The 27,284-nt window shown below is 46.1% G+C and overlaps 4 protein-coding genes across 4 annotated transcripts; 2 read left to right on the top strand and 2 right to left on the bottom strand.

Annotated features, from left to right (window-relative positions):
• The first annotated feature begins 6,929 nt into the window (after nucleotides 1-6,929).
• LOC124676309 (30S ribosomal protein S9, mitochondrial-like) lies at nucleotides 6,930-10,033 on the top strand. Its single transcript, XM_047212387.1, has 5 exons — nucleotides 6,930-7,554; nucleotides 8,217-8,657; nucleotides 9,285-9,365; nucleotides 9,479-9,573; nucleotides 9,649-10,033. The coding sequence occupies exons 1-4, from the start codon at nucleotides 6,930-6,932 to the stop codon at nucleotides 9,568-9,570; spliced, it is 1,239 nt and encodes a 412-aa protein (XP_047068343.1). The 3' UTR covers nucleotides 9,571-9,573; nucleotides 9,649-10,033.
• Nucleotides 10,034-10,784: 751 nt separating this feature from the next.
• Nucleotides 10,785-14,572, top strand: LOC124675323. The gene is made up of 8 exons (XM_047211386.1): nucleotides 10,785-11,169; nucleotides 12,062-12,095; nucleotides 12,252-12,473; nucleotides 12,932-13,021; nucleotides 13,355-13,420; nucleotides 13,505-13,599; nucleotides 14,260-14,307; nucleotides 14,392-14,572. Exons 1-8 carry the CDS (start codon nucleotides 10,889-10,891, stop codon nucleotides 14,510-14,512), a joined length of 957 nt encoding a protein of 318 aa, XP_047067342.1. The 5' UTR covers nucleotides 10,785-10,888; the 3' UTR covers nucleotides 14,513-14,572.
• A 337-nt stretch (nucleotides 14,573-14,909) lies between these two features.
• LOC124679249 lies at nucleotides 14,910-16,081 on the bottom strand. Its single transcript, XM_047215046.1, has 2 exons — nucleotides 15,406-16,081; nucleotides 14,910-15,306 (listed from the first exon to the last, which is right to left on the bottom strand). Exons 1-2 carry the CDS (start codon nucleotides 16,079-16,081, stop codon nucleotides 15,158-15,160), a joined length of 825 nt encoding a protein of 274 aa, XP_047071002.1. The 3' UTR covers nucleotides 14,910-15,157.
• A 4,839-nt stretch (nucleotides 16,082-20,920) lies between these two features.
• Nucleotides 20,921-25,751, bottom strand: LOC124669780 (thioredoxin reductase NTRC). Its single transcript, XM_047206322.1, has 10 exons — nucleotides 25,553-25,751; nucleotides 25,226-25,439; nucleotides 25,029-25,134; nucleotides 24,251-24,516; nucleotides 23,370-23,649; nucleotides 22,872-22,979; nucleotides 22,336-22,422; nucleotides 22,146-22,250; nucleotides 21,741-21,871; nucleotides 20,921-21,221 (listed from the first exon to the last, which is right to left on the bottom strand). Exons 1-10 carry the CDS (start codon nucleotides 25,734-25,736, stop codon nucleotides 21,161-21,163), a joined length of 1,542 nt encoding a protein of 513 aa, XP_047062278.1. The 5' UTR covers nucleotides 25,737-25,751; the 3' UTR covers nucleotides 20,921-21,160.
• Nucleotides 25,752-27,284: the final 1,533 nt, after the last annotated feature.

Raw genomic sequence — 27,284 nt, 5'->3', positions numbered from 1 at the left:
TCTTGCAAACAAGATCCTCCTTACCAGGCACAACAAAACCTTCAGGCTGGTCCATGTATATCTCCTCCTCAAGCTCTCCATGCAGAAAAACAGTCTTCACATCTAACTGCTCAAGCTCAAGATCATGCATAGCCACAATACCAAAGAATGCACGAATGGAACTATGCTTCACAACTGGAGAGAATACATCATTATAGTCAATACCTGGAATTTGGCTGAAACCTTTTGCTACTAACCTTGCCTTAAACCTCGGAGGCTCATTAGGAGACAATCCTTCCTTTCTTTTAAATATCCACTTACATCGGACAACCTTCTTTTTTTTAGGCAAGGGCACAACATCCCATGTGCCATTCTTGTCAAGCGACTGCATCTTCTCTTGCATAGTAGAAATCCACTTTACGCGGTCAACGGATGCAACGGTCTCAGTATATGTACCAGGTTCAGTATCATGCTCCACCTGTTCAGCACAACTCAAAAGCATGATGAACAAGATTACATTCTTCAATTAAACGAGGACGTGGACCTTTGTTACGCCTCGGTCTATCAGCAGCAATGGAACTATTTGTTTGCTGCAAAACAGGTGGTGAGTGCTCAACAACAGTGTTATCATTTTCAGCAACGTCATTTCCTTTCTCCTCCACGTGCTCCACCTGCACGCTGATCCTCTGTTGCTCATCATCAGAACTATCAGAAAAATCAACAGCATCGGTAACATCTGTAGATGAACTCTTATAAAACATGACATCCTCATTAAAGACTACATTCCTGCTATGCAAAACTTTCTTAGTTTCAGGATTCCATAACTTGTATGCCTTAACTCCCGAACCATAACCAAGAAACACACACTTAACAGCCCTAGGCTCTAGCTTTCCATTATCAACATGAGCATAAGCGATGCAACCGAAAACTCTCAACTGTGAATAATCAGCAGGTGAACCGGACCATACCTCAATAGGAGTTTTCTTATCAAGCGGAATACAAGGTGACATGTTTATCAAGTAACAGGCGGTGGAGGCTGCTTCAGCCCAGAAACGTCTATGCATACCAACATTGGACAACATGCAGCGAGCCTTGGAGATGATCGTTCTGTTCATCCTCTCCGCTACACCATTCTGCTGAGGAGTATATGGGATGGTGTGGTGCCTGACAATGCCTTCATCGCTGCAATAATCATTGAAAACAGTAGAACAAAACTCCATGCCATTGTGAGTACGAAGCAATTTAACTTTCTTTTCTGTTTGCTTCTCTACCATAACTTTCCACTTTCTAAAAGCATCAAACACATCAGATTTATGTTTCAGAAAGAAAGGCCACACTTTTCTGGAGTAATCATCTATGCTAGTAAGCATGTAATTTGCACCACCAAGAGAAGTCTTGCAGGAAGGTCCCCACACATCAGCATGCACATAATCTAGAATCCCTTTTAGTGGTATGAACGGAAGCATTGAATTTAACTCTTTTATGCTTACCAAAAATGCAGTACTCACAAAACTCAAACTTACTCAAATTGCAGCCATCTAGCAGGTCTCTCCTGTGCAATTTTGCCATGCCATGTTCACTCATATGTCCAAGACGCATATGCCACAGATTAGTTTTACCAGGTTCATCAGGAATAATAGCAGCAGCAATACCAAACAAAGTGCTACCTCTAAGAACATATAATTTTGCAGAATTCATATCACCAATCATGTGAACGAGAGAACCTTTTGATACCTTCAGAACTCCGCGAGAACCGGAGTGTTTGTACCCATCAACATCAAGGGTACTGAAAGAGATCAGATTTCGGCCATGCCGGTATGTGTCTCACATCTGTAAGAGTGCGTGTCATGCCATCATGCATCTTGATCTGAACGGAGCCAATGCCCACGATCTCACGTGGGTTGTTATCTCCCATACGCACAACATCTCCACTCTGCAAAAACTCATAAGAACTGAACCAGTCTTTGTTACAACAAATATGAAACGAACATGCAGAATCAAGGATCCACTCATCATTACCAGAAACACAACCAGCAAACACAACTAGGCAATCGCCATCAGAATTATCACTGGAAACAACGAGCAGCCTTACCATCACCCTCGGATTTGTTTTTCGGTTGGTAAGTACCGTTTCTTTTCTCTTTGTTCCGCAACTTCCAGCAATCATCAATATTGTGGCTAGTTTTCTTACAATACTTGCGGAACTTACCATCTCGTCCCTTGGACTTTGAGCGACCTCTCGTCGGTCTTGCTCTTATCTCTTTTGTAGTTGTTGTAGTTGTTGTTTCTGTTCTCGGTCCCGCCTCGGACCTGCAGGTGCTTCCGCCTTAGATGACGAACCCTCTGCTCGCACCATAGATTTCATCTTTTCCCTCTGCTGGAGGGCCTCGTAAACTTCGGCAAGGGTTAGTTCATCACGGCTGTATAACAAGGTGTCTCGAAAATTCGCAAAAGAATTAGGCAACGAGACTAACAGTATAAGAGCGAGATCCTCATCATCATATTTTACCTCCATGGACAGCAAGTCAGAAACGATCTCTTTAAAGATCGACAGGTGATTCATCATTGAAGCACCTTCTTGCAGCTTGTGCGAGAACAACTTCATCTTCACGTGCATCTTACTGGTTAGATCTTTGGACATGCAGATCGATTCCAGTTTCAACCACAGCACCGCTGCGGATTTCTCAGCTAGCACTTCCTGCAAGATATTATTGGATAGATGCAGCTGAATTAATGAAAAAGCCTTACGGTCTTTCCTCTTTTCATCGTCGGTCCAGGTCTTGGCATCTTTCTTGCCAAACCCATCAAGAGCTTCATCCAGATCAGAAGATTCGGTAAGGATCGGCCTCATCTTCACTTGCCACAGAGAAAATCTCGTGGTATAATCCAGCTGCGGTAGATCGAACTTTAAGGAAGACATGTCGCAAAACCCTAGATTGAAACACGGGCTCTGATACCACTTGTTACAAAAGCGACAAGCAAATAACGAAGAACGAAACAAGAACACACGCAGGGGACACAAGATTTAACGTGGAAAACCCCTTCCAACACAGAAGGGAAAAAACCACGGGCGCCAGCCAGCAAAACTTCACTATATCGGGGAGTGTTTACAAACGTCGTGGGTTATCTTATAATCTGATAAACCCTAGTCGGCGGCTTACAAGATGTATTTATAGGCGGTGCCAACGATCTGTACCGTACCACGGAGGGCTGCCCCCCCCCCGCACCCCCCTTCGCAGGCGTCCCTGCAGGGCACAACGTATGGGGGGCCTCGCTCCGCTCGTCTGAAGTTAGCCTCCCTTTAGTATATGAATTTGGATCACAATACAACAAGGAGGACATGGGGAAATTCAGACTCATCATCAAGGAGAGTGAACATCCCAAGCCTTCCTTCTTCTGCCTCCACAAAGACAATCCGACGTGTTCGGGGGCCAGGCGGGAGCTCGATGGAGGAGAACTCCATGCTTTGAGTGTCCAACATGAGCATCTGGTTCATCTCTGGCATCGGCCAACAGAAGCATCCGCGCGCACAGTAGTGGTAACATAGCTGACAATAAACCGATCCTGCGATCAAGGTGCCCCAGCTGCCATACGTGATGGCCTGCCATTGTCCGACACCAGAAGAGAAGACGAAGAGGACAAGCTTGGCTCTGCACTCCACCAAGAACATGACCACGAAGGACATGTACTCCTCATCCTCGCCGGAAGGAGAAAGGAAGCGTTCGACATCCAAGATGTCCGGTTGGTCAACCAGAGCGGTTAGGTCGCCGGGGATTGGAGGTAGCAGAACGTAGCGCCCGTGCAGCGGGTCGTAGACGGCGAAGTCCATGTCCAAGAACCGGGGGTCGTAGTCGTTGGGAGCGACGGTGCTTCCCTCCGGGACGCCGACCATGAGGGCGTGGCCGTCACGGAAGTCATGCCGCTACCAGCGCTCGAGGGAGGGGAGGAAGGAGCAAGAAAAGTCGGCGTTCGCCAGGGGGAGGGGTGGGGCGGTTGGGCCGGGAGAAAGGAGGCGGTGGAGATGATTCCCAGCAGAGGTGGCCGGTGGAGAGCTCCAAGATTGCAGAAGGAGGAAACCAGCTTCAGGCGGGCATGGACGCAGCTGAAACACAAGATTTCAAGACCACCGAGAGCTCCTGCGACCCTGGCGATTCTCAGGCGACCCCGCGCCGCCACCGCCTCTTCCCCCGCCCTGATCTCGCGCCGCCGCTGGTATTCACCGGTGCGGCCCGTGGAGCATCATGTCGACTTCGAAGTGGACGACGGGTTTCCCATCGTTCGCGGAGGAGCGAAGGATGGCGGAGGAGAGGGCGAGAAGGGAGAAGGAGGTGGCGTTGGCAGAAGAGAGGAAGCAGGCATTGCTGCGGCGGAAGCTACTGATTCTCCAAATCAGTTTGGCGTCACCGTGGGCAGTTGCGCAGATGGAGAAGGGGTAGGCAGGGGCTCGAGGAGCAGGTAGCGGCGGCGCTGGCGATGATCAAATTGAAGGACCCAGAAGATCCGAGGCGGCTAATGGCGGAGCAAGGAATCGAGGATCTAGAGAATTGGACGCCGTGAAGGCCATGCTTTAGAGCTCGCCGCTGAGGCCTTCTCTGATGGGGCTTGGCGGTGAAGGCGGGAGGATGGTGCCCTCTGCTGATTTAACGTTGCTGAACAAGGTGGAGGCTTCAGCGCGGCGGCCACCGCTTCTGTTGTGGCCGGAGCCTGGTTGACTCCTCAGAAGAGAGCCAGGTCAGCTTTGGAGGTCTGTGCTATGAACAACACAAGGGGATTTGGGCCGATGCGGATCACTGCCGATGATTTGAGGAGGACAATGGAGGCGAACGATCTAATCCTGGTAGGTGATGGCGCTGGCTTTCAGGTCCTAAACCGCCCCTGAGCTTGGATGATGAGGTTTACTTTGGTGGATAGGTGTGTTTTCTGTGCAAGTTTGTGTTTGCCTCAAAACTGCTGGCTGGTTTTCCCGGTGGAGATTGCGGAAGCGGCGGAGGAACGAGTGGTCCGTGATGACGCTGCGGAAGGAGGAGCAGCCACAGAGGCGTGGGCGAGGTCGGCCGCTGTGGGGAGGCAGAGGAAGATTTCCTCGAGGATCTCGCCCGGGAGGGCCTGCTGCGTCGCCGTCGCCATCGGAGCGAAAGAGGTGATTTTGGAGGCGGATCGGAGAATGGAGATCTCTGTAGAGTGCAGCAGACCGCCTGTACAAAAAAACGCCGAAGTCCATATCTTCCTCTACACCGTGCGGGACAAATTCCCAACTCCAGGAGTCCTTTATTTTAAATTTTAAAAACCCATATTTACATCGAAAACCTTAAATGTAGAGCGGGCTACATGTAGCCGGTTTTGTTTTTCTTTTTTCAAACTTCAAAACTTCTGATTTCAAAGTTTCAGAAAATTTTGGAAAAAATATGTAGACGTGGAGAATGTTCTAATTCATCAGTGTATAAATTTTCAGATTGAAATACATTATATTTTGTTCTTAGTAAAAATAACAAAATCTCACAAAATGATAAAATCTAGATTTTAGTGTATTGTTCACTAATGTTCATCAATAACTGAAATCAAGATTTGTTATTTTTACTGAGCTCAAAATACAACATATTTCATTCCGTGCAACTCATATTAGAAATCATCGGTACTTGTATGTTTCTCTAGAAAAGTGCAACTCATACTAAAAATCGATTATTTCTAGGGAGCATGCTTGTAAAGTAAACTCATTTCAAGGTTCAAATAAGGTAAATTCATTTAAAAAACCACTCACTAATTGCACATTTTTAAGAGACAGTGCAAATTATACTGAGAACTAGTGTCTTTTAACAAGGGCTGAGTCTGAAAGGACCCATAAGCTTCATTGCAGTTGGTGGATACAGGTTACAGAGAAAAACCTATTATAACTTGAAATTACAACAAAGTCCTCCTTTTTCTAAAATGGACCCTAACAGAAAACTTGGAAATCTATCGAGTCCTTCTCTACCATCGCTGCTGGACCTCGATGCTACGGTCGTCTAAATGCTGCTGGGGACGAGACCACTTCGGGCAGGATCAACGATGAGCGCCGCGTTGAGGTTGAGGAAGATCCTCCGCTCTGACTCGCTGGCCTGGAGGAAGTGGAACCGCTGGAGCACCAAGCTCCGCGGGGGGTGAAGTGACCCCTTTGGCCAACTGGAGCAACGATGCCACCAAGTCGTTGTTGTTTCTCTTCGCTGAGAGAAGCTTCGAGGACGACCCGATGAGCTCCAGATTTTGTCACCGCCGATCTCTGGCTACCACCATTGCGGCCAGATCTGGCGAGATCGGGTCAAAGTCGAGCTCCACCGAGCCTATTGATAGGAGGCGCAAAAAAAAGAACTCGCCCACTACTTTTGTCTCCGGCCATCGAAGCACCACAGAGAAAGGAGCCACCGCCGCTGACCGGTCCAAGTTGCTCGAGAGGTGCCACTCAAAACTCCGGATAGACAACATGGCGCCAGTCCAGCATACAACCATACAACGTACTATTGAAAACCCTAAACTACATTGTACATGGCCCGGCCTCCTCTCTCGTCGCCTCCGGCCGCCAGAGCCACCGGAGAGGCCTTGGTGACTCTCAACTTACTGTAGAGACACGAGAGAGACGGGGAGGGGAAGCACCCACTAGCTGAAAAGAGTGAAGGTTCCATTCCTGAGAACTAGTTAGAGTGAATATTTAAAAATGCTCTTTTCTCAAACAAATATGCCTTCAACTCTTGAGTCAATGTTGGACGGACTTGCACGAGCCGTCATGTTGATACATGAATCTGCCTACAAGCAAGACATGGAACAGGCCACAAATACGCTTTCACCAATGCATTACGTAATACTGAAAATCCGTTCTCGATGAAGAATCGGGTAGAAGGAAAACTAAAAATAATCATGCCGCTAAAACCCTAGCCCTGCACTGCACGAATGGTCGCCGCCCCCTTCCGCGCATCACCATGCTGCTCCGCCGCCTCCTCCACCCCTCCCACCACCTCCGCCGCGGCCTCCAAACCCTAACCACGACCACCAACGCCGTCGCCGCCGCCCCCTCCTCCTCCTCCGCCCCTCTCCCATTCCGCCGTCTCCCCGCCCGCTTCCCCTCTCCGCGGTTCCTCTCCACCTCCGGCGGCGGCGGCGACGACGACACCAGGAATCCGTGGGCCTTCACGGCGGAATCCAGCGACCCGGACCCCTTCGCCGATGTGGATCCCGTCGCCGCAGCCCCCGGCGAAGCGCCAGTAGGATCGAGCGCTGTTGCCGAGGACACGTGGGCCAAGGACTTCGGCGCGGAGGACGGCGAGAAGGGCGGCGACGTGTTCGAGGAGATCTTCAAGGACGCGGCCGCAGCAACGCCGGCCGCCAGGAATGCGGCCCCGGCCGAGGATACCGAGCCGTGGACGATCGATTTGGAGGATGAGAAGGACGATCCGTTCGCCGCGGCCGTGATGGATGACGAGGTTGCCGGGATCGGAGGCGAGGCTGCTGAGATCGAGGAGCTTGTTGCTGGGAAGGACGAAGATGCGGAGCGTCAGCGGGAGGAGAACAGGGCGAGGGAGCAGCAGCTGATGGAGACCCTCAAAGGTGATTTAGGAATGCGTAATTGTATATGTGCAGTTTAATTCCTCAGTAGTATAGTAACTGAATTGGAGTTGATATGTAGCTGATGTGGTACCAAAGTTTAAGCTATAGGATTGTTTCACTAATCATACTGTATTACTGTGCAGTAACTGGAAACTGCATATACCATTTAGGTCATGTTTGCTAGTCTAGAGATGAGCCTGTGGGGTTTGTAGACTTGATCCAGAGCTTGCAAGCCCTGATCATTTGTGTGTGGTTCAGGATGCCATTCATTTTAGTGCAGCTTAAGGTTATCTCCTGATCAATTTTGCATGCAAGTGTTGGTCTCCAGTAGTATTTGCCTTAGATGCGACCATTCATCCATGTTGTAAACTGCATAATACGGTAAGATGATATAGAAGTGGCCAAATGGATATATAGTATATTTAGCACTTCTGAAAACTGCTTAATACATTAACAGAATATAGAAGTGGCCAATCACGAATTCATGATTTATGAGTTCTGGGGTACCTCTTCATGAGCGGTTAGACTACTTAGTATGACCTTAGCTGTTGCCTATTATGATTTACAAATTTTATTCTGGTTTGAGTAAAACTACGTGGGGATCGACAATGCATGATGTTGTAAGTAACAGAGTGATAAGTACCTTTTTTTCCTTGTTCCAGGCCCGGATCGTGCATTTGGGGATCTCGTTTCCGCCTCTGGGATTACGGAGGATATGATTGACAGTTTGATCCTCTTGAAGGATGCCAGAGGAGTACCTGGATTGCCTCCCCTAAGCGAAATACAAGATAGAGCTATCCAGAAAATGAACGCGACTTCAAGCAGAGCTGAAGTAGAACGCCAATTGCAAGAGGAGATAGCTAAGGCACGTGTAAGACAAGTTGATGAGCAAGGAAGGGCTTATGGAACAGGTAAAAGGAAGTGCAGCATTGCTCGTGTTTGGATTCAGCCTGGTGATGGCAAGTTCGTTGTCAATGAGAAGCAGTTTGATGCTTACTTCCCGATTTTGGACCACCGAGCTGATCTTCTACGACCATTTACCGTGACCAAGACTTTGGGGCTTTGGGACGTAGCTTGTACTGTGAAAGGTGGTGGTGTCTCAGGTCAGTAATACAAGTTCAGTAAATGATCTCTTAATAGGCTTGGTATATGAACTGTCATGTCAGTATGAAATGGTGTTTTTCAATCACAGTAGGAGTAAGTATGCTAGATTTTATGAAGACGTAGCATCTGCTTACCTGCACGTATTAATCCATGAGTTTATGTACTAAAATTGGTCATAAGCTCGTGAATAAACTATTTGAGCTATGCATGGATGCACAAATTGTATGTTCACATGACACAGTTATATGCTTTGAAGGTGGCGTGCATTCAACAATTTAAAATGAAATGTCTTTCATTCGTCGTAGGGTTCCAGGATGAGAAAAATTCTTTCGCTACAATTATTCTGAAGCTGACAGCTTAATTATGTAGCTTACATGTTTCCTTATATTGTTTCTAAGGATCCTAGAAGCTGAAATATGCTTGCAAGTTTTTGTAGGATCAATCTTTAACAATTCAACTCCAGTGCTGGATTACTTGCACCTTTAATTGTACTTTACACAGTACAACTTCTCTATCCATTGCGTATGTTGGTTTACTGTTATGAACACCATACATGGTTAATTGATCACACCTCATCCATTTTATAAGACACTCTTCCATAGTTAGTTTCTTTTCCCCAAATGCAGGGCAAGTTGGAGCTGTGCGTCTAGGGATCAGCAGGGCTTTGCAGAATTGGGAGCCAGGACTGCGTCCATATCTCAAATCAGGTAAAAGCAAAATTGGAAACCAGGACTGCATCCATGCTAATAGCGAATTTAGTTGCCTTGCTGTTTTTTCCCATTTCAAATGTTACTGATTTCGTCATTGTCGCTCCAAACAGCTGGATATTTAACCAGAGATTCGCGCGTGGTTGAAAGGAAGAAGCCCGGAAAGGCTAAGGCAAGAAAGAGCTTCCAATGGGTCAAGCGGTAACAGGCAAGTTCTGCCGCTCTTTTGTTGCCGAATTGTCAAGCTAAGACGAGGTCTGACACTGCTCTCGTAATGCTTCAGGTCTATGTGCAAAATTACCTTGCTTCTGGTGGCAGGTCCTCTCCCATTTGTTGTGGATTCTCTAGTCAGCAGAGATCTTGTATTTGCACTGGATGTGCTGTCATTTCGGTGGAAGGCCCTCCGGAGCTTTGTACTCGGATATTGCAGTCTGTGCCGATCATCGAGTTCCTGGAGACACCAGCTGCTACGATTTTTTGTATGTTGATACAGCAAACACATCCTGAGAAATACCATTTGACTAAATCTAGATGCAGAAGAGCTGCTGCCGGCCAATAAAACAGACCGGGCCTCGGATTGATGTCAATGTTCAGCTCACATTGTTTTCTCCCCTTTCAGTTTCGTAGGTTTGCACGGCTGTATGTCAACTGACTCGACCCATTTTATGATATTATCAGTAACACTGTATCGAGTGTGCACATGGAATCTTTGTTTCTGACAATGGTATTTAAATCTGTCGCTTCAGCTTGCCATAGGCTACTCAAACTCTTACTTCAGTTACCACAATACATGAATTTGGCGAAGAATCTTCAGATTTTTTTTCATACGTTGTTTGTTTGATTTTAATATGGAATGATATAGGAATTTTTGCAAGCATTTCTTGAAATATTCTATCTACTCAAATCTCCTGGGAAGGTTTTTTGTACGTGGTTTAATCAAACAAACTAGGTGCAAACGTAATCACTAAGACATGGTGTTGTAATCAATCACGTTTTTGTTGTCTGACTACATTGTTTGGAATCCGCTAGTCGATGATACTACCTGAAACTCAAACAGTCAAACACTCAAACACAGGCATCCGGAATTTCGGGTTCACACTTCGGCCGAAATTTGTGTTGAGATCCCGCATCCAAACGTCGTCTTCCCGTCGGAGCCGCCGTGCGGCAGGACGAAAACGCGTCCGGCCAGCCACCGGAACGGGCGCCGGCCGCCGCCGTCCTCAACGCAGTTCCCGGCCGGTTCCCACCACCACCAGCCACCGGAACAGTGGCACAAGAGTACAAGGCAGAGAAACAACAAACGTGTGGTTCGGTGCTCCGCCCGGTTTCCCACCGTCTCCACGGCTCCACGTCTATTTCAATCCCGCCTCGCGCCGTCCTAGTCCCAGTCGTCGCGCTCCCCAACACCAGTACCACCAGCAGCACCCAACCACCCGGAGCCGCGAGCGCCACCGCATTAAACTCCTCCCGCCCGCGCAACCGAGCTAGGGTTCTCCGCCCGCCCGAGATCCCCGTCCCCGGCGATGGCGACGCCGGCGGACGGCGCCGCGTACTGGCTGCGGTGGGAGGTGTTCGTGTGCGGCGCGCTCATCGCGGTCCCCACGGCGCTGGCCGCCGCGCTGCTGCCGCGCCTGCGGAGGCCCGTGCCGCCGCTCCGCGCCACCGACCTCTGGGTCCCCTGCTGGTCGCGGCTCCACCCGGCCTGGCTCCTCGGCTACCGCGCCTTCGCGCTCGCCGCCGCCGCCGCGCTCCTCGGCCGCAACATCGGGTCGCACGGCTTCACCGTGTTCTTCTTCTACACCCAGTACGCTTCCTCCTTATCGTTCTGTTCTGCTCTTCGCTTAAAATTGCCCATACACATCGTTCACACATGCACTGGCGTAGTGGCGTCTGCGCCTACAATGTGGTTTCCGTTGACCAGCTGTAACTGATTGTTTGATTGCTCGCTCGATGCTTCGCCGTGTCTAAATACATGTGCTACACATCGAAAGTGAGTTCCCGCAGTTGTAATTTACACCCGTCATGTTTTTCTTCACGAAATTGCACAAGATTTGCACCTGCATTCATAGTATTAGAAAATGTCGCGAATAAGCCTGAAATTGAACCCGCACCTGAGACGCTACAAACGCTACGTCGCGGCGAGGGGCAGCACCGCCCAGTGAGCCTCTTCACAAGCCATAAAATTTTCTTAATTGTTGGCATGAGGAACGCGGCATCTAGCCAGTCGCCCTGGCAGAAACAATCACTTTCGTGCGTCCATGCCATTTGCGCTGCCGGAGCGCCACGCTTTGTTCATATTGGTGTGTTTGGTTTGAGGTCAGGCCAACCTCCAAAATCTGGGCAAAGGTTTTGCTTGCCCATGTTTTGGCTAAAGCAGGCAGGAAAAACCAACTCATCCGGGCTGAATTGGACATGCAAAATTCTAGCAATGCCAAAGCAAGAACCAAAATTATGGTCATGGCCAAAAAATTGGTAGGTTTGATTTCGGACACAAACCAAAATACACCCTAAGTAAACCACTAAATGAAGTTCACCAGCACCATATCTTTTCCCTATCTGTAGTGGAATGTTTTCTGTCTTCTGGCAGTGTCTCAGAAGGCATGCAATTAACCGCCTCCCTTTTAGTTATTTGTCATTCTGTTGCTTGTTTCTTAACTGCTTTTTGACTAGTTTTCTTTCCAAAATTGGCTTTGCAGGTGGACCTTTTTATTAGTCACCGTATATTTTGCGGTATGTCCTCTGCCTCATAGTGTGTTACCAAGTTGCAACTATCTTCGGAAAAGTCCTATTGGATGTCATGCACAATTATGCTCACCTTGTCTGTTCTGAATGTGCTTATGTGTTGATTTTAATTTTCTTACCATGCCTTCATTATTTTTTCTCTAGTTGGCGACTGCTATATCTGCTCATGGATGTTGGGTGTACTCAAAGAAAGCCTCTAGAAAAGCTGATGAATCCCATGGATTTCTTAATGTTGATGTCGAAAACCGTGACCTTTCTGGACAAAGTAAAAGAGATGAGATAGACAAGGTGAAAAGCTATTATGAAGAAATAGCAAATGAGAAAAGAGCTGCGTTCTGGGGACATTGCATGCAAATCATCTACCAGGTTTGAACCAATTCTCCTTATAAGCTTGCATTTACAGGCAGTTATCACTTATCAGTAGTTATGTTAATCCAAGTATCCAACCAGTATTGGTTGTAGGAATATACACCATGGTAAAACTTGATGGAAATATGTCACATTTGATATTAAGTGCATGTAACGAGCTGTGGCGTTGTCATCCAGCTATTTGCTTTAGAGTTCAGACAATGCAGCTTCCACTACCATGGCTTTCTTTTATGCTTTTCCATGCTATGTCATGTGATTCAGTAGCTGACTCGAATTTTGACAATGCAAATTACTGTGTTTTGGCTCAACCGCTTTTGTTTCACCTTTGTATCTTCCTACTCGCCTTCCCTAAAACCTATTCATCCGCACAAGGGATACTGAACTATGCTATGGTGTTGTCTGATATTCTGAATTGACCCATGTTGTTGTCTGATAATATATTTATCCTCTTATAGGCTAGTGCAGGAGCGACAATGTTGACTGATGTGACATTCTGGGGACTCCTTGTGCCATTCTTTTACCGTAATAAGTTCGGGCTTGCCCTGGTATGTGAGCACTCCAGGATGTGTATGATAATTTCATATTCTGCTTGCATAGTAAACACTAACAAGCCTCTATTGTCAACATTTTAACTACCTGGTACAGCTTTTAGTTTTAGGGTCCCTTATTTATTTTCAGTTTTATATCTGGCAGGTACACTGAGTGATAAGAACAATAGTACAAACTGACTGACATCCATGTGTTTGAATTTGATTGCGGACATGGTCTTGTTATGAATGGATTAGCTTCTGTTATCTTTTGTTGCACCAAATTTACTGTTTTGAAGATACTGACTTATGTGCTGATATGTTGTCTTAACCTTTTCAAATTTTGTACAGGTCACTGATGGCATGCACTCTCTTAATTTTGTTTTTCTACTCATCGACACACTTCTAAACAATATGGTAAGTAACTTACAGATCATATTGCTCTGCCTTTTTGTGTTAATTCATTTAGTTATTCTTATGTTTGACGTTTGTGTTTTTCAGCCTTTTCCCTGGTACCGCATTGCTTTCTTTGTATTTTGGAGCTTCTCCTATGTAACCTTCCAGTGGGTCCTGCATGCTTCCCAGGCTTTATCCTGGTAGGTCCTCTTCCCCCTCCTTTCTATTTGCTTAATGAGACAGAGTTTAGTGGAATGCCTTCAGTTTACCGTTTTGTAACTCAGATGCATGTTTATATACAAATTAAACACATATACCCTAAATCCCGTTGACATCGTAAGAGGATAAAGAGAAATTGCTGTTGTAAATTCAGACAGAAGTAGAAAATAAAATACTCCAGTTCTCAGTAGAATACTCTAATGTATAGTACTATGCTCTTATCGCGAGTTTGTCGTTTGACTGTTTTGAATTGGTTAAAATGTGCTCTGCCATTGCATGTGGGACAGTTCATCAAAGAGATCGGACATGTGTTGGACGTATACTTATGGTGTGTGTGTGCTGCCTATGCTCTGAAATGCTATAATAGCCTCCTTACCAAAACTTAATTTTGTTGGACATAGAATAAAAATTGGTATGCTCTAATTTGCTTTAACAAAAAATTGTTGTGCTTTAATTTGTGCGAGAGTACCTCTTATATCTCGATGTACACCAGTTCAGCAGTATGCTTTTCGAATATGGGCAAAATTGTTGTGCTTTAATTTGTGCGAGGGTACCTCTTATATCTCGATGTTACACACTCTCCAAGTTTCATTTAGTTCTACTTCTATGTTTGATGATCAGAGTTATGTTACCATCTTCAGGTGGCCTTACCCATTTCTCGACCTTGCATCGTCCGGGGCTCCCCTGTGGTATGTGCTTCTATCGCCCCAGTTCACCGTTAACACCATCCGTCGACTATGCAAAATCCTCACAGCAACATTGATCTGGTGCAGGTACCTCGGCATGGCCATTGCTCATGTTCCTTGCTTCACTCTATACTGGTTGGTCGTCAAGGGGAAGCAGGCTTACTTCCCAAGGATGTTCCCTCGTGCTTATGTGAGAGCAAGTAACTAGATCCTGCATCTAATCATATACCATATGCGCAATAGGATGTAGTATATCACGTATGTAACTAGAGAGTAATTATTCCCACGCTTGATGTCTCCCAAGCGTGTTCTTGTATAGCCGGCTGAATTCCGAAATCCATTGGTATTACAAATACTTTGATCAATGAAATGAAATGAAATGCCAAGGAGATTGTTGACACCGCCTCCTTGTTCTATCTCAACTTTATCAGATATATTGGAAACCATTTGTTCTGTATGTCACAGATGATTGTTAGCATGAACGCTGTACAACAAGATCTGTTGTTCTTGCGAGCTTTTTCTCTGTCCGTTCATCTGATCACAACGAATGCAGTGGAGCTTGTGCACATACTGCATCAGATGGAGGCGTAGATTGAGACCAGTTATAACCAACAGCATAACAATGTCGCAATTCCTTGCATATTCTAAGTTACACTGATTAAGCCACATCGTTGATGTGGGATATGCTAATCTATATTCACATTCAAGAACTTCTCAGGAGCGACTGCCTACCAATTAGCCAAAATGGGGGTAGCTAGTAGATAAACAAACGAGCTCCTCATCAAAACATGCCTATGCAAGTTGCTGCATCTCAATCACCGAGCAATTCAGCGCCATTACCCAACGCTGCCGCTCACAATCTCTGCTTGTCGCCGCCGGTAGTCGCCCTGCCGGAAGACGAGGCCATCCTCTTCATGAAATCGGTGATTGCGTCGGCGTAATTGGGCCCCGTCTGCAGCCGCACCAGGTTGGTCCTGTAGGGTATCAGTATGGCCTTGAGCCCTGCACAAACGCATCAGCGAAGAAGTAATTCAATTCAGTACTATGCAAAAATGCAGATATATTATACGAGAATTGGAAAAAGGGGTTGGGATTACAGACCGAATAGGCACATGGATCGGTAGTATGCGGCGGCGGCGACGCCGTCGAGTGCGGGCGTCTTGCGGCTGCCTTCGAGGCATCTGAGGAACGCGAGGTCGGCGCGCAGCAGCTGCGCCTGGTCGTGCGTGTCGTAGGCCATGTCGTGGCAGTAGCAGCAGAAGTCGAGGTGGTCCGCGGGGCGCCGGTCCCAGAGCACGGAGCCCTGCTCCTTGCCGCTGGACCAGTTGGGCCCGCAGTAGTGGCCGTAGCGCGGGAAGAGCTTGGAGAGCCAGGCGCGCGCGCCGCCGTGCCACGGCAGGCGCGCCACGTACGGGCGGAAGAGCGGCACCGCGCAGCCGATGAGTTGGAGGTCCGCGTCGGCGTCCGCGTCCGCCGCCCGCCGCGTGGCTGCGAGGGTGGAGGTGGCCGCGCTAGGTGGGGGGTCGGTGTGGTGGGGGCGGTGGGGGAGGAGGGAGGAGAGGAAGGAGATTAGGGGATGGGCGCCGCCGCCGGCGGCGGCGGGACGAGGGGGTGGGGCGGCGGAGGAAGGGCCCATGGTCGGCGCGGATGGGGGTGGGGTTGGGGTTGCGGGCGAGACGGGGCGGAGGAGGAGGGCGGCCGGGTTGAGGCGGAGGAGGCGCGACTTGGGGTTGGGCGGCGGGGAGGAGGAGGAGGATGAGGGGGAGGCCACCTCCATTGCTGCGGCGGAGCGAGCCTGCCGTCGCCGGCGGTCGATCTTTCTGGGGTCGGGTCGGGTCGGGTGAGGGGGGCCCGCGGGCGCGGGGGAGATGGAAGAGGAGGAGGACGGTGGCGTGTGGCTGTGCGGATTTGTTACTATTTTTTTGGGAGGGTGGGTGGGGCCGCGGAGAGAGGGTTATTTGAGGCGGGGATTGGGCGGGTTGTTTGGAAGGGGGATAAAACGGAGGATCTGGAGGCGGATGCCCTTCGTCGTGCGGTGTCCGTGTCGCGGCGGCGCGATGCCGACGCGTGGTGCCGTGGGGCGTGACTCGTCTAGCTCAGTCGGTTCCTAGTCCGGCTGCGCGTTCGGTATGGTTAGTTCGGTTCGGTTAATACGGTTTTTCGGTAAATACGATTTTAATACTTCGGTAAATACGGTTTATAAAAATATGATTCAGTTTCGGTAATAACTATATAAATTCGGTTCGGTTTCGGTATTAACCAAATTAACCAAAGTTGACGCGAATTTTTAAATAACATCTATTTTTATGGGCATATATTTGATATTTGTATTATTTATGACCAAACCGATTGTGTTACAGGAGAAAGAAATGATAAATAACGGAAGTGCAGCCAAAATAAAAAATTTGAAACATTATTAGGGACTTGAAGCCTCGACGTGTCACAAATACATGCATACAACAACGTAATTACCAGTTACCACCACGCCAGAGTAGCTTCTTTGTAAAATGCGCATGCTATACATATATAAAAGAGGTTAACGTCAATTTGGTATGGGACCAGAAAGCAAAATTCTTTGTTGTGATTGGCTATTCGGTTTTATTCGGTTAACCGTGGTTTTCTCGGTTTTTAACCAATTAACTGAAGTATAAACGGTTAGCATTTTTGCTAACTGAAACCGAACCATAAAACCATAAAAACTGAAATTCGGTTTCGGTTAGGTTTTTCCCGGTTCGGTTCGGTTATGTGCAGTCGGAGTTCCTAGGTCGGCCGGCGCCAGGATCTGGAGCAGGGCCGGTCCATAGGGCGGGGCAGAGGAGGGGCGCTCGCCCCGGGCCCTCAACAGTTAGGGTCCTAGTTTAAGATTTGTTTGTACATTTACTACACTTATATTTGTACTCTTTAGGCAGTAGAGTTTGAAATAATTCTAGAAAAAAATAGAAGGTTGAAGTTGTAGCTTAACGTGCCTATACTCTGACTCCTTCTCTAATAGGTTGAACAACATGAACCCTCATATTTTTTTCTCTGATTATTTCTATTTCTGGCAGACAATACACATGTACACAAGTAGCTATTGGTAGAAATAATAATCTTGGTATATAGCTCGTGCGATCAATAGAAATAAATAGTTTCAAACATCTTCATCAATATTCTTAAGACCATGGATCTTTCAAATGTAAATATTATTTAGTTTGTTATTGCATTACCCTAATATTTATCTTGCTGAATAATTTTTTTTTAGTTTTTTTGTGTGTGACCAAGTGGTGAAGTTTGAGTGAGATTGTTAAGGGGACTAGAAAACTAATCATATATAAATTTAACACAAATAAATATCTTTAAGGATTTTTTCAGAGTAGGGGGGCAATGGCCCCCTACCCTAGAAAAGCTTAACCACTATGAAAAGGGGTCCTTGGTATCGTTTCGCCCTAGGGCCCCCGAAATCTATGGACCGGCCCTGATCTGGAGCTGTGGTTGCTATGGCGTATCCTCTTTTTTGCGGTAATGGCTCAATTCATTCCATACCGGACAGGTTACATTTTCCCCAAAAACGAAGGATCTGTAGGCGGATGCGGCTCCTCCTTGCTCGTCTCGTGCGGTGTCCATGTCGCGGCGGCGCGGCGCGCCCGGTGCCGACGCGTGGTTCTGCAGATACGTGACTCGTCTCGCTCAGTCGGTTCCTAGGTCGGCCGACGCACCCGTCGATTTTAAGAAAATCACCCTATATTTACAAATATCTCACAAAATAACGTATTTTGTAAACAGAGTCATGCTCACTACCACATCTTCGTCCTAAGTGAAGTTAAACTCAGTAGCTCAGTATCCTTTCTATGGTACATCTAACCAACTAAATAGAAAATAAGCGTAAAGTAAAAAAATAACGGTGTTGAGTATTTCTTGGTGGCGGTCTCAAATGATGCAAACCTCTCTACACGGTTTAATAATCTTGGTCCTCACTAAGTGCATGAACCACTTTCAATTGTTGTTAGAAACCAGCTAAAGACATTGGCTCCACCTAGGATGGAGCCGTGCTATTGAGCTTGGCTCCATCTTGCGTAGCGTTGTGCTTATGAGCTTGGCTCCACCTGAAACAGAGTCGTGCTACTGAGCTTGGCTACACACGAGATGATGCCATGCTTCTCAATTTGGCTCCATCTAAGGTTATTTTGTAAAATGTTTTCGAAAGAAGGTTATCTTGTGAGATCTCTCCAGATATAGGTTTTTTTCTTTCGAAATCGACGATGCCCCCAACAGTGGGAGCTGTGGTTGATGTTGCTTATCCTGCCGCGATAGAGTTTACTGTGGCATGTCGATTCTCGAAGCGTGGATGTCCACTAGCCGTTTTAAATATGGTCACGTTGACTCAATTCTTAGAGCATATTGAGCCGCCTCCCTCAAACAACATCCTCGGTAGTAGCATAGAATCGATCGTTTGGAGGCCGCCATGACGTTCGTCTTTGGAGCGCAACAGTTCCAGCTGCGTCCTTCAAACACGATTGTTACCCAGTTTTTTTTATTTACCAACGCGGCAATTTTTTGGTTTTTGAACACACAATAAAATTAAATATATACATAAACTTATTTTAAATATTATTTGTAAGGAAACATATAACAAGCTAAATAACTTGAAGTTCAACTTGATCAACACGCTGATACAATTGATATCTCTTATCCAAGCATCCACGAATGCTCTATAAGATCATTTTGCAGCTGGTGATAAGTATTTGTGTCACATATTTCTGAATGCAAGGCGAGAAAGTCTGCAAAATCAGCGTGCACCTGCTGATCAACATCCGCAACAGAACTCTGGCACTCATAGGGACTAACATGGCCATTCGCTCGAGTCTTACGGTAAGAGTATGGTACCGAACAATAGCAAATCGAGATTGAAACACATCAAATATCCGCTCGACATCCTTCATGCAACTCTACCAACGCTCGGAAAAAGTGTGATGTTTTTTAACCTGGAGGCTCGGATATTATATTCACAGATGTCGCCTATCTAGAGGTAGTACCTATATGTGTGGCCATTGATCTCATAGTTGCATGGTAGAGCATGATCTTCAACTAGTTTCGGAATGCTGCATCACACTGATATCATTGTGAGATCCCGCCATGCTAAAGAAAGAATGTCAAATCTACATGCCATGATCTGTCATTGCTTTAAGTACCACACTACCTATGATGTCCTTTGCACAAATCATGCAAAGCAAACAGACAGCTCTTTTATGCAGTGCATGCAATCGATGCTTGCATATATCCTAAGAAATCCTCTCGGCGTGTTTTTTGCAATGGCACTCTCAAATAGTCTTTCCCAAACTCACTGCTTCCTAGAAATTCTCTCGCTGCATTCTGTATCATGGCTCTACAAAATTAATACATTCATATAATAGCAGTAGACTCACTCATGCGAAGGTAATCGTCTTGGGCATCGACACGAGAGCCATATTTAAATATCCTCGTAGCAGTGGTGCACTTCTAGATTAATGAGAAACCAGGGGTGCCGATGGCGTCGTGTCTCAGCATGAAATACTTGTAGTATTCTCTCACGTCATGAGGAATCGACATGAACATGTCCTTGCTCATCCTTTAGAGCCTCCTAAAATTGTTGGTGTATGTTGCATCGTCGGTAATCCTTTGTTGGGGCTTCAGTTTATTTTTATGGCGTATCCTCGGCACTCGGCAGAGTTGGCAGCATAGTACGGATTCTGGAGGACTCCGGAACTGACCTCGTCGGCGAGGAAAGGATGGATTGGACAACTTGTCGCTGCTCTTTTCCAAGTTAACTCACTCCATCAACGTGAAAGATTACTCACTCCGTCTGCGTAAATTTAGAAAAATTTAAGATATCTTTTATAGAACAGATCTAATTATCTAAACTTGAATGAATTTCGATAAATACTGCAGATCCGGCATGAAGGGAGCTACATGGTTCTACACTACGCCGCTCGGTCGACCAATGCTTCGGCATACGTATAAAGCAGTTTCGCGTATGGGATTTTGTAGGCTAATCATCGCTAAGACTCTGTTTGACGTTGCAATGGATTCTCGTAATCCCGTTTGCTCCATCCGTTTCCAACTTTTTTCAGGTTGACCCGCTTTTGTTTACTTCTACGACTACAGTGATGTGTTGTGCTTATTCACAATACGATGTGAAAAAACTAGCCAAAAGGGGTGTGTGCTAGCCTTTAAAAGCTGTCTGGAAGCACTTCCCATCAACTAGTCAACTTTGTGTATGTTATTTTTGTGGTTTTTTTTTAAGAATTCGTCATTTTCGGAGTTGGATTTCTTAAAAACGCATCCGGTGCCATCTGCCTTCTTGCAGTCCATAGGGAAGGAAGGCATACGGGGAAAATGTTTCAGTTCGATCACGCATGAAGCTTGCATACACGTATCTTTTTGCTTCATGAGCGAGGCACTTCTTTTCTTCTTTAACAAGGACCAGTGGTAAATAAAAACTGGAATAGGAAAAACTGGTTGAGCCAAAATCACCACAATGCCAAACACCGTCTATAACAACCGTTTAGACTTGGTAATCTGCGATTGTGTATTATCTTGTGGACTGAATATCATTGGTTTGTAAAATGCAAAGACCTGAAGAAGTATGCACATTGTTGAGGAAACGATCAACAAGGGGTCAAAAAGACATTATTGTGTACAACAAAGAATATATTTTGTGCCATCGTATTGGATTCAACAATAGGGGCGGTCAGTTAATTTCCTATGACATCTGACTGTACCTGGCTCATCTCAACATTTGACAAAAAATTGGCCACCAAAGTGGCATCTAAATGTAGTCAACATGGGTAAATGAAGGCCATTACACTTCAAAAACCTGGAACCTATATTAAGCTTCAGCTCATTTGTTCGACTCAATGAACTCTCGGTATTCCTTCTTCATCTTCACACCAGAGAAAGTCCTGCATTTCCAAGGTTAAAAATCAGAAGGGTAGCAGACACCATGTAAACTAGGCACGGGAGTTCCACATAACCGCATACAGCTGATTTATCTCTAGGCATACATACAACCTGTCGGTTATTCGGTGTGTTTTGGCCTCATTTTCAGGATGGTGACATCTCAACTTAAGCCTGTGATTTGATCCAGCAACTGTTTATTGTGGGATTTATTATTTCTGAAAACCATGACCACTGACAATTTGAAATAACCATGGTGGCCACTGGCTAATTTGGCTTACTGAAGTGGAATTATGTAAAATGTATAAAAATGGTGTAGTCATACTCATAGAGCAAGAAGATTCACTAAGAACAATGAAATACTCATATATCAGCTAACCCAATGTTTACGTAAGTTGTATCCGTGGTCCAGTAGAAACTATATGAAACATATCACTTCCTACAAGAGAGCACACAAGACACAAAAAGTACAAAACTGAACTGAAATTAAATTATTACTGGCAGGACCAATCTATGTGGCAAACCTGATCATTTCTTTGTTCTTAAAAAATTGAACGCAAGGTGTTCCCATGATGCCTGCAGCTTCTGCTATTTCAGGATCCTCCTCGATGTCAATTTCAACAAAATGAACGGTTTCATCATACTCATCTATAACCTGTAAGAAATATCATTTTCACAAGCATGAGACAATCATTAGCAAGCAACAAAACAAACAAACAACATGAACTTATGTAGCATAATATCAGCAGGAGTGTTGCAGTTGCAGTGCTTCAGTTCACACAATGGTGGTCGAGCAACTATTACATTTAACATGTAGCACCCAAGTGGTAGAGGTTCCTAGTTCCTACAAGGCTACCAGTGTGATCACACCATGTATCACCAGCATAGAGAAGTACGCTATCTTGCATGAGAAACATTTAAGAACTAACCTTGTTCAGAATTGGTTTTAAGGTTCTGCAGGGACCACATGTGGGTGAAGTATATAGAACCAAAATGAGCCTTGGACTCCCATGGTATAATTTGCGGAGGGCATACTGAAAAGATAGCAAGCTCAGGATCAAGTTCGACATGAACAGTTGAATTTTTATGATCCACTATATTCAAAAGTATGTTAGGCACCTGTCCCCTGTGCTTTGTGTGAGTAATGTCGAAACCCATCTCAACATCTTTGCCTTCGATCTCCTTCTTTGGTTCTTCACGGACAGGCTGTAATTTAATCAAGTAGAGCACAAAACTGTATTTTGTAAGCATAATTGATTGTTACGGAAGATACCCCCAGCAAAACTTAAAAGTGCTTTAATGATGCATGCACTAAAGATAGCTCTAATTTTATACACCCACAAAGGCATAATTTTTAATATGGAACTTATAGCAACTCACAATTCTATATGGCTATAGCTCATGATAATAAAAGTCTGAACTGTGAACTTTATATATGCAAAAAAAAAAAATCCAATCTGGCTACGTTCAATGAAATATATGGAACTAGGATGCTAAATTAGCATATGGAGAAAAATAAACAGAAACTACCGCAACAGACATGATACTGACCAGTGGTCATATTCATAGGCATACGATTGGACAGTTTCCATTTAAGTAATGACGGCTAAGCAAAATGAAGCTGGCGCGTGCACATATTTTGTGAATAATATTACCTGGTGAAATTCAACAAGAAGATCACTGGAAACTAAGTATCTTTCAACTGACAAAGCAGCGATGCATCCAGATCCAGCTGCAGTAACGGCTTGCCTCCATTCATGGTCCTGCGTATAAAGATCCATGAAAACCAAAACGGTCATGAGAATGGTTCAAATAATAAACAATATAACGGAATGTCCCTATTTCATGAATAGATATCTAATGATGACTTGGTACAAGGCCTATGTCTTATAAAAATTGCATTTCACAGCGAGGAATCTTCCAAGCACTAAGAGGCAGGGATATCATATCACTCTTGAGCCATCAAGACATGATGTACTACTAACAAACAAACAACATCAAAGCCTTTTTCCCAAGCAAGTTGGAATAGTCTATAAGAAATGACGTCGCGAGGTGATGGAACACATGAAATGCAGCATTAAATCCACTTTTTTTAAGCTACACACTTTAGAACTGTATAGGAGTTTCTGAAAGGGAGTGAAGCATGGAGTTACCTGCACATCACCAGCAGCAAATACGCCGTCAACTGAAGTTTTTGCACTGCCTTCTTCAACCAAAATATATCCAGAACTATCAAGTTCAATTTGACCTTGGAGCAGCTGACTGTTTGGAGTATGTCCTATCCCATAGAATAGACCTTTCACCTCAAGAACTGATTCCTCTCCCGTATCAATTCTCCGCAACTGAATACCGGACATCTGGCCTTTGGAATTTCCAACAACATCCACAGCTTCTGTATTGAAATGTACTGTTATGTTGGGGTTGTTGAGTACTCTGAAACATTCGCCATAATCAACCTGTTAACCAAACATCCAGGCAATTGAAATTTTACTTCATTAATATATCATGCAACTGAAGAGGAGCTAAGATCCTTCAAAGAACTTTAACAGATTCATCTACCATAAGTTCCCCAAAGAACTTTAACAGATTCATCTACCATAAGTTCCAAAACAATGATAGCCCTCAAGTTGTACGAAATCTCAGGCAATATTGTGATTAACAGAACCTAAATAAGTGAATAACAACCTATGAACCAAGCTGCAGCTAGGCTTACTTCACATCAGGCAATAATTGAAATATTAATGGAGCACAATGGCACTAAACCAACATTATAAGTGGTAACTCAACTTATAACCATGAACATCATCAAATGGCGAATGAGTTGACAATATTTACAATAGATGAAAGGTAGACAAAATAATCAAGTATTCCTTTAACGGTCGTTTAAGCTATGAGCAGATGCTAACACCGAAAATAAGTGAAATCTTGAGGATTCATGGGTGAGAATTTTACATGGACAGATAAGACTATTTTTTATATAAAATCACAGTCAAGGATATGCTTTTACAGGGAGAAGACTTGGAAAATGTCTTACCGGTCCTGCATAGCTTTGGATGCTCGTAGTTGCTCCCTTCGAACAAGTAAATGAACATGACATGCATATTTTGTCAAATATATCGCTTCCTCAGTAGCCGTGTCACCACCTCCAACGACCGCAAGAACTTGACCCTTATATAGTGGTGATGCTCCATCGCATATTGCACATGCGCTGATACCTCTACTCCAAAATTCTTCTTCGCGGGGTAACCGGAGGCGCTTAGCAGTAGCTCCAGTTGCAATGATTACACTGTGAGATTTCACCTATATATGCCACTGAGATTTTAGTGCAGAAAAAAAGATGCAAAACAATTGATGTGCACTATAAACTTATAAGTGACTGCTATCAATGAATATACATACACAGAGACGAATGTCGAGAAAGTAAGTAGACAAATACCTAACTAAGTAAATCACATAGAAGACCACACTGGTTCAGCTCTTTTTATTTCACTTGCAATTTTCAGTAGCTCTAATTTGTTTCCTTTATTTTTAATGGATCTTGGTTTTACTTAAATCACACCATTGCAAAAAAAATAGTGAGTACCCAGTGCTGAAAGCTCCAAACATTGTGGGTCTGGGGAACGATATTTCTAGGCAGCCTTTCCCTTGCTTTTATTACGCAAGGAGGCTGATTCTGACAATACTAGCCATTGAATGGCAACACACACAAAAAAAAACATACTCCAATAGTATATACTACCTTGGTAAAAGAGATAAGCGTGAGGGCAAACAAATTACATGGCATGGCAAGAGGAAGAGCAGAAAGTGCTTACCTCTCGGTCAGTGCTACGGATAACAAACGGCCTGCTCTTCACGTCCACAAACTCGACATCTTCCTGGTGAAGCTCGGCGCCCCAGCGCTCTGCTTGCTTCCGCATCCTGGTTCAAATTGTATATTGTCGTCGGCATGAACAGATTGGTAAATGAGCATAGCTATGATGAATTCGGTGCAGAGAGTTGGCGCTCTTACTTGTCCATGAGATCAGGCCCAGTTATGCCGTCGGGGAAGCCAGGGAAATTCTCGACCTCGGTGGTGGTCATGAGCTGGCCTCCGGGCACGCCGCCCACCTGGTAGCCTTCGAAGACGACGGGTTTAAGGTTCGCCCGAGCGGCGTAGATGGCGGCGGTGTAGCCCGCGGGGCCGGAACCGATGATCACCAGGTTCTCCACTCCCCTGCCGGGATCTGCACAAGCGAGAAAACAGTCGTATCCACTGACTAGAGACTGGGGAGAGTCTCCAATCTGCAATCTGAAGAGATGGAGGCGGAGGAGAGGGAAGGAAGCGGCGTGTACGTACCTGAGGGAGGAGGGGCGGCGGCCTCCTCGTCGAGCGCGGGGGCGGCGGCGGCGCGCAGAGGCTTGGCCGCGCGGGAGCAGGAGGCGGCGGGGAGAGGGCGGCAGGAGAGGAAGGATACCCGGCGGGCGCGGGAGGGCGGGGCGGCGGAGAGGGCGGCGGCCACGGCGGGGCGCGTGACCGCCATCGCGGCTGGGGAGGAGCGGGGTGAGGAGGTGGCCGGTTGTGCGTCGGTGAGTGGTGGGTGGTGGTGGACTCGTCGTGTTGGCGGAACCGGGAATCAAGCGGAAGGTTGTGGAGCACAGGGGAGCGGATTGGTGGATTGGATAGGGCAGACGTGCTGCCGGAGGCTCGAGCGGCCACGCTCCTTGGCTGTTTTTCCTCGGTTCTACCCCACACCTCGACGCTTGTGTCGTTTGAGCCCTCATTCTTTTTTTTGCGAGAAAACCCTGTTCATATTAAACCGTGGTTCTTACAGAACAGTCCAGAAACAAGAAAGAAATTACACAAAGGTCCTTCTGAACCCCAACATCGGAGACGGCAACGAGAACGTCGCGCCGGCGCGCCGCCGCACGAACTCCCCAAAGCCTTGGATCGGGAGTCACCCCTGTACGAACGGGAAGTCGACGCCACTCGGCTCCGCAGAACCTCCGCCCTGCACCGCCACCGCCGTCGACACGGTCTCCATGAACAGCGGCCTTCATCTTCTTATTCACCCAGATCCGCCGCCGCAAGATCTGGCCGGGGCTGAGAGCACGGCACGAATCCTCCGATTCGCGGGTACTAGGCAAGCAAGTGCGCCACCACGGAGCTCCACGAGCGCCGTCGCCGAAGAAGACGCCCACCTGCACCAAAAGCAACGCCGGCGACCCCAGCTTCTCCTCAGCGCCGCCGGTTGAAGCCCCAAAAGAGCCATCCATATCTACACACGCGAGGCGGAGATCCCCCACCCTCCCGCCGCCGGAGCGGCCGGCAGAGGGCGAGGGATCTAACGGATCGACGGCGAGGTGGTGGTTCGACTGGGAAGGTGAAAAAATCGCCCCTCTCGCACAGTGACGGGGGAGGGGAGACGTCCAGGCTCGTTACTTGCTTGTTTGAGCTCTCATTCGTGAATCTTGCACCCAATTCCCTGTCGAGGAGCACAAACCAGAATCTTAGCTCAATCTTCCTGCTTCACCTGAAATTCATAGTTACCTATGTTCCAAAATAAATAGTAGTCCTGACATATTTCGATTGGTTAAAATAAAATAAAAAAAATTGATAAATGTGTAAGATTATTAGGCAATTTTTTTTACCGAAATAAACATTACAGATGCACTAGCATATTTAACTATACACATCAGACTAAGTACATACAACATACCTGAATATATATGAAACAAGTAATACCGCAAGGTTTATGGTAATTATGGTAAGGACCACTGAAAGTGCATAGAGCTCCCATGTGTGGTTTGGTAATTAATGACAATCCATATGAACTAATGTTTGCACTGAGTTATATTTGTAGAAGTTTTCCATAGGCAATGCTTGAGCCATATGCTGGCTCCAACATTGCAATAAGAAGCAAATGAAGAAGATCAAGTGTCGAGTATGTCTTAAAGATGAAGATGAAGTGAGCCATCAAGTTTAACTTCAAGACATCAACGATGACGAATGAAGAAATTCAGTGCAAGTTCAAGATGAGCCATCTCGAAGAGATCATTTGCTTAAATCTTGTCATCCATACGGTGATCAT

Source organism: Lolium rigidum, chromosome 7 (assembly GCF_022539505.1).
Source record: "Lolium rigidum isolate FL_2022 chromosome 7, APGP_CSIRO_Lrig_0.1, whole genome shotgun sequence".
NCBI classification, from domain to species: Eukaryota; Viridiplantae; Streptophyta; class Magnoliopsida; order Poales; family Poaceae; genus Lolium; species Lolium rigidum.
This window is presented reverse-complemented; position numbering and strand designations above follow the sequence as displayed.